Source organism: Pezoporus wallicus, unplaced genomic scaffold, assembly GCF_028554395.1.
Source record: "Pezoporus wallicus isolate ANWC-B61680 ecotype Strahan unplaced genomic scaffold, APGP_CSIRO_Pwel_v1 contig_6155, whole genome shotgun sequence".
Classification (NCBI taxonomy): Eukaryota; Metazoa; Chordata; class Aves; order Psittaciformes; family Psittacidae; genus Pezoporus; species Pezoporus wallicus.
The window spans coordinates 376,166-391,307 of NW_026637610.1; the positions used below are offsets into that span (position 1 = coordinate 376,166).

The window sequence follows — 15,142 nt, forward strand, 5'->3', positions numbered from 1 at the left end:
TAGGGCAAGTATGGAGGGCCAGTGGCAACTTCAGCCTGGCTCTGTGTCATGGCTGTACCAGCTGCCCCAGGCTTTCCTGAACCTTCCCCCCAGCACCGAGCCCCCCAGCCTTACTCAGCACCTGGCAGGCTGCGGCCCCACGACTATCTGCTGCTGCGTCTCCCACCACACCCATGGCTGGAGGAGAGTCCACGTCTCCTTTATCATCAGCCCACAGCCCCCTGCACTGCAGGCACCCTGCTGCAGGCTGTGATAAGGGCGAGAGGCTGCACAGACACAGCACTGCGCTCCCAGTGCCGCTTCACTGCCCTGAGACCCCCTACCCTGCTGCCTATCTGAGTCCCGGCTGCTCCCCTTGCAGTGCCCATTCCCAGTCTCCCCCAGCCTGTCAGCTCCGCAGGGCCCCTGCAAAGTAGCACCCCAAGAGTGCAGCACTAGGTGGAAAAAGTCCAGTGATGCCACACAGCCCTTTGTGCTAGGGATGCACAGAGAGATGTCCTTGCACTTGGAGATTCTCAGAGCATCCTCGCTGTGTCATCTCATACATGGTCACAAGCACTGGGAGCCCCTGTACCCCACTGTCTCCCACAAGCACTTCCAGGAGATGGTATCCGATGATTCAGCCTGAATTGGAAGTAAGGGGTGCACAGGGCGGGTGGGGCAAGAGGGGATCTCAGCGAGGTGCACTGGTGCGAAGACCAGCACAGGCTGGCACTGCAGAGAGCTCAGGGCCAGACTCCAGCCACTCTCCCCTGCAACAGTACCTGGAAATGCTCTGCTTTTCCCAGACCCCACAGCTGGGAAAAGCAGCCCCACCACCCCGCAAACACTGCCTCCTTTCAGAGACAGCAAAACCAGAGCCCATTTCCTCTCCTTGCCCACCTGGAAGGGGAGAACCTCAGTTCAGACCCGAAGCAGATCCCTCCCGTTCCCTCCCAGCAGGCAGGAACCAGAGCAAGACGCCAGGGCTGGAGCACAAATGCAACAGATTTTATTTCAGATCATTTGTCTGCTTGCTGTTGGAGGCTGGCAGTGGATCGGGTCCAGCTCTAGCCATGGTGCCGTCTTAACGGTACTTGGCAGTCAGCACGCTGCCCACGGCGCACAGGAACTTGTCCAGGGAAGCGTGGACCTCGGGGGTCAGGACAGAGGGGTTGTGGATGGCCACCACCACCAGGAAGCATTGGCCCAGCAGCTGAAAGACAAAGGAGAAGGGGTAAGGGGTTGAGAAGACGGGGTGAGGTGAGGGGGATGGACAGAGGGTGCAGATGGGAGTCAGGCTGGTCACCCCTTCCCAGATGCTCACTTTGAAGTTGACTGGGTCCACGCGGAGCTTTTGGGCGTGGAGGTCGCTGAGCTTGGAGAGGGCAGTTGCGATGTCATCAATGTGGTTGGCAGCCTCGACCAGTGCGGCCGCCACCTTCTTGCCGTGCGCCTTGACCTGAGCAGAGCCTGGACTCACGTCAAAGTGGGGGAAGTAGGTCTTGGTCTGGGGGAAGGTGGCGAACATCCTGGGGAACAGAGGGATGATGTCAGGGACAGATGAGACAGGGACACGTAGGACAGGAACAGTTGTGGAGGGCAAGAGGACATGGGCAGATGGGAGGGACTGGAGGAGAGGCAGGAGAGGGTATGACAAGGGGGATGGCACGTACCTCTCTAGGGCCTCGGCGCCATAGTCATCGGCCTGGCCGCCGATTTTGGAGAAGACGCCCTTCACGTTGGTCTTGTCGCTCCCAGACAGCACCATGGTGACACCTCCGCGATGGCAGCCCCCAGCACGGGTGCCCCCGCCGGACGCCGCCGCCCTTATATGCTGTACCGGGGCACCGCCCGCCCCCCGGCCCGCCCTGCTCCTCGCCCCGTTCCTGGCCCCGTTCCTGCTCCGCTGGACCCCGGCCAGCGCCGCGCCCCGCTCCCCCCGCGGCACCGCACCGGCACCGGGCCCGGCGGGGGAGTCTCTGCCCCCCTGGCACCAGCTGAGATGTGGGTCAGCAACAGCGCAAGCCCATGCCCTCTGGCGCAGGCTGACTGCGGGGTTAGGCTTAGGTTAGGGTCTGCGCTGGCACGGGCACAGCCAGTATGTGTCCTCCCTCCAGGCGAAGGCTGGGTTCGGGGCTGAGGTCCCCTGAGGTGCAGGTAGCTCTGGCACAGCCGGGATGTGTGCTGGAAGGGTGGTGAGGACAGCAGTGTGGGGCTGGGTCTTCAATAGTGCCTGTGCCCCACAGACTGAACCTGCCTAGCACCCCAGAACCCAGACATGGACCCGCGAGCACCTGCACAGACAGTCAGCTTCCATGCACACATGTGAACTGCTTCATACACACACTGCGTCTAACACAGCCCCTGCACGTGCACCATCCTTGCTCACACACACCCTGCCAGCCAGCGTGGCCCCTGTACACACAGCCACTCAGCCATGCTGCCCCACTGAACCTCCTGCTCTTGTTTCCTCAGTGCACCTCAAACCAGTGTAACCCAAAGTGTGTTCCCGTTTCACCCCCTGCTCCCTGAACCCCAGTTACATCCCTCTGAACACAGGTCGCGGGGCTCTCCTACTCCAGCCCTCTCTCCTGCACATGTGTTGTGCTGGTCTCAGTGCTGCAAGGGACCCGGTGACCCTGTATCCTGGGAAGGGGGAACACTTTGTAGGACCATGGGGGTCAGTGCCTGCACTGATGCAAGCACTGGCAGGAGGAGCTGACAGTCAGGGAAGGAAGGCATGCAGGGCCCAGGAGCCCTGGCAAGCCCTGTGTGCTCCAAATGATGACAGCGAGACAGTAAGGGCAAGGAAGATGAGGATGTGAGGAAGATGAGGAAGATGAGGACAGTGAGAGGGCTTGAGGTGCCTCCAGTAGGCTCAAGAGGTGGTGCAGGCAGGCAGGGGACAGTTCACACCCGTGTTTCCTCCATGGCCGATGGTTCTTATCATTTGTGTTTGGGGGAGATTAGCTCTAGCTGGCACCATTTCAGAGCAGGGAAGGAGGGAGGATGGGGTGGGGAGGAGGATGGGGGGGCTGATCTTCTTGGAAGCAGAGACCAGGAAAACATCTGTGGGGGCACCGACGTGCATGCTTCAGGGGACAAACTGCAAAGGCAGAAGAGCCCTTCAGACTAGTGGCACAAGGATAAATGGATGGGTGTAAATGGACATGAAGACTCAGGGATGTAGACTAGGATATGTGTGAGGATGGAGGGAAAGTGCTTTGGGCTCATGAGTGCCTTCGCAGGAGCATGGGTGAGTGTAGTCCAGGGAACCAATCCACCCAGCACCCCACTGCTGCTCGCACTTGGCTACTGTGGGCACCGCTCTCCTGATGCACCATCTCCCACCCGTCACGAATGCTCATCTCCTCCCTCTGGTGTCATACACGGAGCAGCCCCAGGGCTAGTTTAGTTTCTTGTAACACATCAGCTGTGATCTAAATCCAATAGGCTTTTTAATTCAGGCTCCAAACCCCAGAAACCACTGCACTGTGCTGGACTGCAGTTCTGCCCCCCCCACTGCCACCCTGTCCACGTGCCAGGGGAAGAGCACACACCCAGGCTGGCTGTCAGTGGGGATTTGTGGCTCAGGGGCTTGAGCCCAGTAACAGAGTGCTTCATGGTCTGTAGTGGACTTCTTTCACTCTATGAACTTGTCTGATTGCTTTTGGAGCTCATACAGGCATTTCGCTCCCACAGCATCCCCAATGAAGTCCTAAGCAACCCTTGTGATAGACGGAGCCAGGAAGGATTCATCCTATGCCCCTAGATAATCCTTCAAGGGGATTTGACATTTGATTTAGCCCAACTGTCCTGGGGTCAGCAGTAGCAGTCATTTTTCTCCTTCTTAGTAGCTGGTGAAGTGCTGTGGTTTTGACTTTCAGTCTGGGAACAGCACTGATAACACCAATGTTTTTAGTTGCTGCTCAGTAATGTTTACTCTAGCCAAAGACTCTTCTGAGTCTCAAGCTCTGCCAGGGAGGAGGGGAAGCCAGGAGGAAGCAGAGACAGGACACCGGACCCAAACTAGCCAAAGAGGTATTCCATACCACAGCACATCATGCCCAGTATATAAACTGGGGGCAGTCACCCAGAAGGCCCAGATCACTGCTCGGGTCAGGCTGGGTATCAGTTGGCAGGTGGTAGTGGTTGTATTCTCTTCCCTTGTTATTTCCCTTATCATTATTATTATATAATTATGATACTGGGCTGTTCTTATCTCAGCCTGTGGGAGTTACATTCGTTCGATTCTCCTCCCCATCCTTCCAGGGCTGGGGGTGTGGAGGAAGGGGGGAAGTGAGTGAGTGGCTGCGTGGTTCCGGGTTGCAGCTGGGCTTAAACCATGACAGTTCTTTGTGGCACCCAATGTGGGGTGTGAAGGGTTGAGATAATGGCAGATCTGACCAGAGTGTGTCTTATCATATTTGTGATAAGCATTTATTGTTTTGGATTAACAGTCACTCATCACAATGCTAATTTATTGGCTCTCAAATTGTCGCTCTTGATCTCAGAGTTTCCGGCATGTCCTACGTACCTTATTTGCAGATGGTATTTGCTGTTTTATTGTTTATCGGCTGGGCTAAGGTTATTGTTTTGCTGTACTTCATGGCAATGACTTGCAATACAATAGACTCATTGATCATGAATCTGGGCTGGTTTGTGTTCCCAGTGTGGTCATCACCTCTATACTTTGGGAGGTATATAATGGAAGTGTTTAGCAATTACGCATCTTTTTTTTCCCCCTCGGGTGGTCAGTCTATGAAGGAGACATTCCCTCACACCCTCTGCTCCTCCACCAGACTATTTACAGTGGGAGTAGATTCTGGAATATTTAAAGATCCTGAATATCCTTTCAATGCCCTTGAAAGCACCCTGCTCCTCTTGCTGGGAACCAGCTTGTTGCTGCCTATGCTCTCTCTGTTTTGGCTACGGCCACATCACCCTGAAAACTCCCAATCTTGTCCAATTGTGGGAGCTAAGCAGAGTCCAGCTCAAGTCTTGTCTAGGATTAGATGATGATATAGGAGGACCACCAAGAGATTTTCCCCAAGGATTGACAGTCATGAGTGGCAGGGTGTGTGGGGCAGGACGGGCAAGTATCTAGTCCAGTGGGCCCGTCCACTACTTTGGAAGCATCAGAGATGGAAGGCAGTTGTATGGAGCCCCAGACAACAAGTTGCAGAAACTGCTGAAGGAGAGGGTGGATCAAGTGAGTTTTCCGAGGTGAAAGCCCTCCAGCTGGCCCTGGACATTGCTGAACGAGAAAAGTGTCCAGTACTTTACCTCTATACTGACTCATAGATGGCGGCAAATGCCCTGTGGGGGTGGTTGCAGCAATGGAAGCAGAGCAACTGGCAACGCAGAGGTAAACCCATCTGGGCTGCTGAACTGTGACAAGATATTGCTGCCTGGGTGCAGAACCTGGTGGTGAAGGTACGTCATGTAGATGCCCATGTACCCAAGAGTCGGGCCACTGAGGAGCACCTGAACAACCAACAAGTGGATAAAGCGGCTAAGATTGAAGTGGCTCAGATGGACTTAGATTGGCAACATAAAGGTGAATTTTTGTCCCGGTGGGCCCATGACACTTCAGGCCATCAGGGCAGAGATGCAACATACAGATGGTCTTGTGATTGAGGGGTGGACTTAACAATGGACACTATTGCCCAGGTTATTCATGAGTGTGAAACATGTGCTGCAATTAAACAAGCCAAGCGGTTAAAGCCTCTTTGGTATGGAGGGTGATGGCTGAAGTACAAACATGGGGAGGCCTGGCAGATTGACTATATCACACTGCTGACAACCTGCCAAGGCAAGCGCCATGTGCTTACCATGGTGGAAGCAACCACTGGGTGGCTGGAAACATACGCTGTGCCCCATGCCACTGCCCGGAACACGATCCTGGGCCTTGAGAAACAGATTTTGTGGTGACACGGCACCCCAGAGTGAATTCAGTCAGACAATGGGATTCACTTCTGGAACAACATTGCAGACACTTGGGCCAAAAAGCATGGCATCGAGTGGGTATATCACATCCCCTGCCATGCACCAGCCTCTGGGAAAATGGGCTGTTAAAAACTACACTGAGAGCAATGGGTGGTGGGACTTTCAAACATTGGGATACACATTTACCAAAAGCCACCTGGTTGGTCAACACCAGAGGATCTGCCAACAGGGCGGGCCCAGCCCAGTCAGAACTTTTACATACTGTAGAAGGGGATAAAGTTCTCGTGGTGCATATGAAGAATTTGCTGGGGAAGACAGCCTCGGTTATTCCTGCTTCAGGTAAAGGCAAACCCACTCATTGGATTGCTTTTGCTCAGGGACCTGGATATACTTGGTGGGTATCGCGGGAAGATGGGGAAGTCAGATGTATACCTCAAGGGGATTTGATTTTAGGGAAAAACAGCCAATGAACTCAATTGTATGCTGTTGCCTGCTATGTAGCACTTTTCTAGCCTACCAACTAGATGTCTTCAGGTCACCAATGTCTGGCCCTGACTTTCCTCCAACCATCATCCCAACAAAGAATGAGCTTTGATGAAACCAGACGAGTTCTGCGGTATCATCAGCAGGCAATGATCCAACACTGCACACAGCCTCTCCTGCTCTGAAAGACTGCTACATGAGATGGAGGCCGACATCATGGACCGGATGAACTCAACAGAATGAACTCAACAGATTTATAGGGATTGGTCCATGCACTAAGGAATGATCTCTCTCTCTCTTTGTGTGTGTGTGTATGTATATATATATATATGAGACAAGAGTGATGGTATATTGAAAAATGTGGGATCTGAGCATGACATGAATGGTATGGAATAAAGGGTGGATACTGTCCTGGGTTCAGCAGTAGAAGTCATTCTTCTCCTTCCCCCCCCCCCCCGAGGGATGCAGGCACAGCAAGGTGAGAGGCTGAGCTGCATTCCATGGCTCCTGCTACCAGCATCAGCCACATCCCATGCTGGGGCAGGGTGGAAGCAGGCAGGGCCTTGGGGGGGCATCCAGGAAGCCCATGGCCAGTGCTGCTCCCCTGTACCATGACCAGCCTCACCAGCAGCTTTCTCCCTCCCCTTCTCCCTCCCTCCCTCTTTCCTTCCCTCCCTCTGGTGTGACGACTACAACACTGCATCCTGCCCCAGGCCCCGGCCCCAGCACAGACGGACATAGTGCTGCAGCAGAAGTGTCTTTATTGATGGCACCCGTGTGCGGGTGGCAGCTCATCTGTACTTCTCGGCCAGCACGGAGGCCACGGCGGACAGGAACTTGTCGAAGGCAGCATGCACCTCGGGGGTGTAGTCCTTGCCCAGGTGCACAGACAGCACCACCTGGAAGCATTGCGACAGCAGCTGCAAGACAAAACAAGGCTCAGCACCGCTGCTGTGAACCATATTCCCCCATCCCATCCCTGTCCCCCGTCCTCCATCCCCTGTCCCTCTTCCTCCATCCCTGGTCCCCTGTCCCCCTTTCCCTATTCCTGGTCCCCTGTCCCTCTTCTTCCATCCCTGGTTCCCTGTCCCCCCTTCCCTATCCCTGGTCCCCTGTCCCCCCTTCCCTATCCCTGGTCCCCTGTCCCCCTTTCCCTATCCCTGGTCCCCTGTCCCCCTTTCCCTATCCCTTGTCCCCTGTCCCCCTTTCCCTATCCCTGGTCCCCTGTCCCCCTTTCCCTATCTCTGGTCCCCTGTCCCTCTTCCTCCATCCCTGGTTCCCTGTCCCCCCTTCCCTATCCCTGGTCCCCTGTCCCCCTTTCCCTATCCTGGTCCCCTATCCCCCTTTCCCTATCCTTGTCCCCTGTCCCCCCTTCCCTGTCCCTGGTCCCCTGTCCCCCTTTCCCTATCCCTGGTCCCCTGTCCCCCTTTCCCTATCCCTTGTCCCCTGTCCCCCTTCCCTATCCCTGGTCCCCTGTCCCCCTTTCCCTATCCCTTGTCCCCTGTCCCCCCTTCCCTATCCCTGGTCCCCTGTCCCCCTTTCCCTATCCTGGTCCCCTGTCCCCCCTTCCCTATCCCTGGTCCCCTGTCCCCCTTTCCCTATCCCTGGTCCCCTGTCCCCCGCCTGCCTTGAAGTTGACGGGGTCGACACGCAGGCTGTAAGCGTGCAGGTTGCTGAGCTCAGACAGGGCCTGGCTGAGGTTGTCCAGGTTCTTGGCAGCATTGGCCAAGGCGGTCGCCACCTTCTTGCCATGGCTGCGGATCTGGTCAGAGCCATGTTGCAGGTCGAAGTGGGGGAAGTAGGTCTTGGTCTGGGGGTAGGTGATGAACATCCTGCCGGAGCCGGATGGTCAGTGCCACTGATCCCCCACACCAACCCCCGTGGGGCTCCCACCCGCCTCCCCCCCTGCCCATGGGGCCCGGCCTGCACCTCTCCAGGGCCTCGGTGCCGAACTGCTCCAGGTGGCTGGACGACCTCTCACAGACCTGCTGGATCAGCTTCTTGTCATCAGCGGTCAGCATGGCGGCGGCTGGCAGAGGCAGGCAGCTCTCGGTGGCAGCCGTGTCCCGGGGGCCACCCTCTTATAGCAGCCGGCATCTCCACCCTGGCCTTATCTTATCGGTGCCGAGGGGCGAGGGGAGCCCTGGATGTGCAGCACTGGGCCCTGCCTCGGGGGGCCCTGACTGCCCTGGGGGGCCCAGCCCTGAGGGGGCCCCGGCTGCCCTGCCCTGTCGCCTGCACCAGCCCCACACCAGGCTGCGGCTGGAGGCAGCACCCAGCTGTGCTACCCCATGGTTAGCAGCAGCCACGGGCATGTCCCGAGGGTGCCAGCACATCCACAAGCCTCCTATTGAGATCCACCATTCTGCCATGCGGGCCATGTGTTGGGGTGGGTCCCACACATGTCCCTGGCTCCTCAGGTCCTCCAGCCCCTCTCTGCCTGAAGCAGAGAGCCATGGACAAGCTCTCCTGGGTCGTGCTGGGAATCTGCCATGAGAAAGACCATCACTCTGCAGCCCAGAGAAACCTGGGAGGGGAAGAGCCTCTTTTTTGGTGCATGCTCTTCCCAAAGTCTGTTCTGTGATACTTGTCAGGCCTGGGCTTCTTCCCTTCTTCCCACCCTGGTGTGTGCCCCTGCCTCTCGCCGTAAACTCTGGGACATCCCACAGGTGGATGGTGATGGTCACGTCTTTCACTCAGCCTCTGTATGAAGTCATTGGCACAGCTTTGGGGTTAGGGACACCCCAGATGCTGATGAGCACCTAAGCTGCGGATTTAAATGCTCAGGTTACCCGAGACCCACAAATGTGGAACATTTTAAAACTGCCGTGGTACGCTTGGTGACACATTTGGAGCAATTTGGTGGTTTCAGAGCTTCCACACCATCTCTCTCCCCCTTGCTCAAACACAGTCCCTACAGTTTGTAAATGAAATGAGGACCACAGCTTGCAGTGCTAGCCCAGGCTGTTGATCAGAGTGTGCTTAAGACTTTGCACACACCTTTTTATGTTAGGAGTCCTCTGAGAGAGACACGGACAGTAAATGTACCCTGATAAATACCTTTCTTCACAGCAACTCATACGGTGCTGTGCTTGAGATCTGTGACCAAACCAGCCCTGATAACACACTGTTTTTCCAGCTTTTAGGGAGCAGCATTTGCACAGCATCAAGGCCATCTCTGCTCTTCACTCTGCCCCTGCCAAGGAATAGATTTTTGGGTGTGCAGTATGCTGGGAGGGGACAAAACTGGGCAGATAACACAAACTACTCAAAGAGGTATTTCATACAACGCAATGCCATGCTCAGCAATAAAAGGGAAAAGAGGGGGGGGCAGGGAGCTTTTTGGGGTTTACCCATCTTTTTGGCTCAGGAACTCGCTGGGCTGCCCTCAGGAGATGGTGGGTGGTTGCCTTTGCATTGCCTGTTTTATTTTGTTTTCTTCCTTCTTCTGCCAGTTATCTTTCATTTATGAAACCATTATTTATGTTCCCTTGTTTGTTTGATTGATTGTGACCCCCAGCTTTTCTTGCTTTTATTCCTCCTTTCCTCTTCCCCTCATCCCATTGAGGGGGAGAAGTGAATGAGCAACTATGTAGTTCTTAGCTGCCCAATGAGGTTAACCCACAACAGGTATGTATGGAGGATTCCTGTGCCCGCCAGAGAGACCATCAGTTTCATTCTTTTCCCTGTCACTTCTTTTCAGAGAAACCCTGGAAGGCTGTGGTCCCAGAAATGCCATCAACACTGATCTGCAGTGGCCACTGGTATTCCCAAATTTCAAATGCTTGTAAAGTTCCACATATAAAAACAAGAGATGCCAACCTGAGGGAATGGTCCCTTTACCAAACCTGTCTAGCAGGTGTGATAGCCCAAGGTGTTCATGAAGCACATCGGATACATTGCCCATACCCCATGGAGAGGAGCACGAGAAGACAATGCTCACCATCTCTCTGGGCACATCACAATATATGGCAATGCAGTTTTTTTTCACACCAGGCTGTGATGGGTTTTGGATATGTCAAACAAAAAAGCCTGGATCCATTCAATAGCCCAGCAGGGTAAAAGACTGTTTCCTGATCACCCTGGAAACAGTCTTTGGGGGATAGGCCTTGGTGATCAGTAATAATCACAGGACTGTAGCTTGTTAGGAGCTTCTGCTCAATGTTATGTTACTCCCACTGAATATGTTATGATGTTATGTTATGCTATTTCCACTGAATTTACACAGCTTAGTACATGAATTAGTATATGAACTCATTAGTACATTAATTATTAAATGAATTTACAATGTTTAGTAGTTTTTCTTTCATATTGTGTAGAAATTTCAGCGCACCCCTGCCAGAACAGTCAAGTGCAGGTAGAACACATGGAGATGAAAACACAGAGACTTTAGCTCACATTTGTATTATTTATTGGGTTTTGCAGATGACTGAGCCTCTGCATAGGGGATTTGAGAGGACTGCATAGGAAGGGATGAAAAACCCAGGGTCTGGCAGCTGGGCTGCACCACGGATGTGCATCCCTCATCCTCTGTGTAGATCGTCTATCTGTACTTCTCAGTCAGAACAGAGGAAACACTGGACAGGAACTTGTCCCATGCAGCATGAACTTCTGGTGTGAAGTCACTGGGATAGCGAGCAGCCACAGAGCACAGGATACAGTGAGAAAGGAGCTGTAAGGGAAAACAGAATGAAATCCATCATAATCAGTAACAGATGTTAGTCTAAGGATCTGCAATGGGTCTTGGTCACAGTATGCTTTGGGATGACAAGTATGTGTCCCAGCCAGATAGCACTGCCTGATGTTATATATAAAAAAGCAGAGTTGCCTTTGGTGTAGGGCAAAAGGCACTGCCTGATTCCACTCTATCTTCCAAATGTCCCTTTCTTCCACACCAAAGGGAAATGCAACAAAGTGGAAATGTTTAGAAGACTTTGTTCAAGACAGGTGATAAAACCTGATGTGTGAAGGAGATTCATAAACTACAACAAAGGCAACAGAAACTTGAATCTGTCTAACACAAAGCATAGGAGCTAGACCAGATCTTTCATTAAAAGATCCAATCTCAGGTTAAAAAGTAGCTGGAGAACAAGCAGCAACATGAGTTGACAAGGCTGCACGGTGCAGACAGGGATCGAGCTGCCATTAGCCAAAATTATATACGGTCTTTTATTCTGTGATAGCAGTTTTCATCCCTGAAAGTCTGTGTGCTCACTCACCTTGAAGTTCACTGGGTCCACCCTGAGGATGTAAGCATGTAGCTCACTGAGCTTGGCCAAAGCACCTCTAATGTCCTCAATGTTCTTCACAGCCTCCCCAATAGCACTCATGACCTTGGAGCCATGACCACGAAGCTGAGCTGAGCCTTGGCTGAGATCAAAGTGAGGGAAGTAGGTTTTTGTCTGGGGGTAACTGAAGAAAAGCCTGGAGGAGAACATGAGAATGAGATTGAGCAGTGGAAATGGCATGCATGACACGGCAAAACCTCAGAGCAAGTGCAATGTAAACCTGCCAGCTACAGAAGTTCAGTCAGGAAGGTCTTTATTCTCTGAACCTTCTTCTGCAGTACATACAGATTAGACAGTGGGCTAATCTGTATGTACTAGAGAAAAATGACATGCAAAAAAAAATTAGAACTTAATGTATTTTTGTTTGCTTTAAATAAATAATGGCCCACAAATTATTACTACATTTTTTATATTACATTGTAAGCCAGTCTGCAGGACCTTCAAACTAATACAAGCTGAATGAACCAGAATTGATACGAATGGTACTCAGAATACTGGAAGGAGTATCACAGTGCTTTATGTTGAGCTGTAAATAACACTTTGAATAACAATTTCTGAATAACTTCCAGGCTGTTATTCCTTTAGTGCCAGCTTCCTTAATTTGTATGAATTTTGGATTACTGCACTATACTTCATGCTAGGGGTCCAGTAGCCTTGTTTCCTAACAGGTTGTTACTTATCGCTGGAACAATGAAACATGAGTACCCAGTGAATTTAGTGGATGGTTATTCTCTAAATGCCCAGAAACTGCAAGAGAAAGCACATCACTTGTACAATAAACCACTTCAAGTGCATTTCTGAACAGTGATAACCCTGTTTCAGGACTGAATATGAATGGCTTTGAATTCCTTGCCAGGGCTCCTGGCTATGAATTATTCTGAATTGCTGTAATGAGAAATAAACCTATAAAATTGCTTAGAAAAATATGGTTTGCTGTGAGATTTTGAAGCATTTTGTAGCACAGATACAATTCCATATAATTACATACCAAACAACACAGATATCATCCACCAGCTCTCACCAGTCCCGGTGTGCTCTCACTCGTGCAAGTTTTACACGAGGTGCATTCTAATAGCAAAGCCAGAGGAGGCACCCTCTTCGGAGGAGTTTGGGGGGACTTACCTCTCCAGTGATTCTGCCCCAATGGCATCAGCTTGGGTGGCCACCTTTGCCCAGATGGTGACCACGGCGGCCTTGTCAGCTTGAGTCAGCGTCATCGTGCAGGAAGATGCGGGCTCGGTCTCCTTGCGATGGACGCTCAGAGTGGGTTTGGACTCATCACCCTGGCAGCCCTGGTTATAAAGAGGAAGGGGAGAGTAGACGTTGGCGCCTGTCCACACTCATTGGTCACTCCAGAGGTCCACCCATGGAGGTGGGAGACTCTTATCTCCTCGCAAAACCATGTCTGTTTCTGCAAGGGTCAGTGCACTGGCCTCCTTGCTTGCTGGCGTTATCAGCTTCTTGCTTCTTAACGTAATGTCCGTGTGGTCTGTAGAAATTGTCTGGACACATATTGATACATGAACAGAGAGATAATGCTGGAAAATTTCATTGATGAAGCATTAGGACACATCTTTAAGCTAAAGAGTATATGGAATTCAAGCATGCTAAGGAGCTTGGGGAAATATCTGTATTTTCTCACTTTTTTCACAGGTGTGAACACAAGACCCTGAGGTTTTCTGTGCCACATCATACACTTCCAGTATATGTGGGTGCCATGTGGCACATTATTTCCTATGAAATGATTCCTAAATAGTGGTAAGGACAGACTGGGAGATATGCAGTATTGTTTAGAGGGGGAGTGAAGCCAGATTTTGTGGGAATAAGTGGAGATTTTGCCATTTGCTTCAGCATTGCCAGGACTCGAGTTTGCTAGCCTCTTGCGAAGAATTAGGGACTCACTCTGCAATTAATAGTGCTTATAACAGCATCACTAGTTACGATCCCTATGGTTACAGGGAGAGAGCTTATGCCTTATACCACACACCTCTGATTTCTAGCTGTGTGATCCCTGTTAATTATCTCTGGAACTGTAAAATAGCACCACAGCCGGCACTGGCATGCATTGTGCTACATGGTGGACATGCACTGGAAAGCCTGGGCCCATGACAGGTGACAAGTAGCTTCAGAGCACAGGCGCTCTTGATGGGTGAAGGACCAAACAAGCAAAGGAAAGACTAGCACAGGTGCTCTTGATGGGTGAAGGACCAAACAAGCAAAGGAAAGACTAGCACAGGTCTGTAATCACAGATAAGTGGGCAAAGTGTCAAAGAAATACTCTACTGGAGATGGTCGCTGCTGAACCTCTTGAAATGAATATCCTGCCAGCACATGAAGCAGAGGTAAATCTCTCTGCCACCCTGATAAACTACAGCAGCTGTACACATCACCACTGAGTGCTGGCAGCCATGCAGGGAAAGCTGGCTGATACAGTCAGAGAGGTCAGATAGTGTTCTCTGCCTAAATAGCCTTGCATGCTTGTGCAGAGAAGGTTGCTATGTGTAAGCCAGATTCCTCAACAAGATGTGTCTGTGTTTCACAGCAATGCTACTGACTGCTACAGAGGGTATTCCCCAGACACAGTTGTCCCGATAAGAGGAATCCTAAGAGGGTTCCAGGGATCTAATGATACATTGGTCTACAAATAGACCCCATGCTCCTGGGGCTGTTCTGCATCCTGGGGTCAGGTGGGAAAGAACCAGCGGTGCTAGAGAACCAGTATGGATGTGGTCAGTTAGTGGCTGCTGTATCCTCTGGTAACCCCAGTGTCCCAGGGTAAGTGGCACCTGGAGAAGGGCTCTGAGCCACCCCTTGTGCTTTCCACTGGGCTCTCAACTGAAGGCTCTCTGCATGTCATCTGTCACATGAAGCAGGAGAAACCTTGGACTTTCCCAAAGGGCAGGTGCAAAGCACTCGATACTTTTTAGTCTGAAAGTCTGGCTGGGTTTGGTGATCTTGTATTATCATCACCTCTGCAGAGGCCAACCACCTTATCTGCAGTTTAATTTAAGATGGTGTTCAGTGCCACAGCACCCTCCTCACTCAGCCCTCTGTCCATTGGCTGGGTGGCTGGGTAATTTGCTTCTCTCTGTGCCTCACTTTAAGAGGGGATACAAGAAGGGACTCACCCCAGACCCAGTGAGCACAATCACTTTACCATAAAGAAAATTATCAGAGTGCTCTTTGTGTATCCTCCCTTTGATAAATGCCATACATGTGCACTGAAAAATCAGAGCTAACTGTCTGGCTATGCAGATGCAGTGCAGTTTCCAATAGAAAGTGCCTCTGATGGCATGGGCAGCAATCCTTCAGTCAGAGCACAGGACAATGCAACATTCATTGTATGCAGCCTAAATGGATGGAGGTACTGAGCAAGGCTGTATTCACCATTCCTTGCTACACACATTTCAAAAACTTGCAGTTTTCCCATAGAAAAATTA

At 51.9% G+C, this 15,142-nt stretch overlaps 3 protein-coding genes across 3 annotated transcripts; all 3 read right to left on the reverse strand.

The window, feature by feature from the left end:
* Window positions 1–969: 969 nt before the first annotated feature.
* LOC130597763 (hemoglobin subunit alpha-A) lies at window positions 970–1,815 on the reverse strand. Its single transcript, XM_057406576.1, has 3 exons — window positions 1,656–1,815; window positions 1,307–1,511; window positions 970–1,195 (listed from the first exon to the last, which is right to left on the reverse strand). The coding sequence occupies exons 1-3, from the start codon at window positions 1,748–1,750 to the stop codon at window positions 1,067–1,069; spliced, it is 429 nt and encodes a 142-aa protein (XP_057262559.1). The 5' UTR covers window positions 1,751–1,815; the 3' UTR covers window positions 970–1,066.
* A 5,343-nt stretch (window positions 1,816–7,158) lies between these two features.
* Window positions 7,159–8,552, reverse strand: LOC130597765 (hemoglobin subunit alpha-2). The gene is made up of 3 exons (XM_057406578.1): window positions 8,344–8,552; window positions 8,042–8,246; window positions 7,159–7,334 (listed from the first exon to the last, which is right to left on the reverse strand). The coding sequence occupies exons 1-3, from the start codon at window positions 8,433–8,435 to the stop codon at window positions 7,206–7,208; spliced, it is 426 nt and encodes a 141-aa protein (XP_057262561.1). The 5' UTR covers window positions 8,436–8,552; the 3' UTR covers window positions 7,159–7,205.
* Window positions 8,553–10,802: 2,250 nt separating this feature from the next.
* Window positions 10,803–12,994, reverse strand: LOC130597760 (hemoglobin subunit pi). Its single transcript, XM_057406573.1, has 3 exons — window positions 12,825–12,994; window positions 11,634–11,838; window positions 10,803–11,086 (listed from the first exon to the last, which is right to left on the reverse strand). Exons 1-3 carry the CDS (start codon window positions 12,917–12,919, stop codon window positions 10,958–10,960), a joined length of 429 nt encoding a protein of 142 aa, XP_057262556.1. The 5' UTR covers window positions 12,920–12,994; the 3' UTR covers window positions 10,803–10,957.
* Between the last annotated feature and the right edge of the window lie 2,148 nt (window positions 12,995–15,142).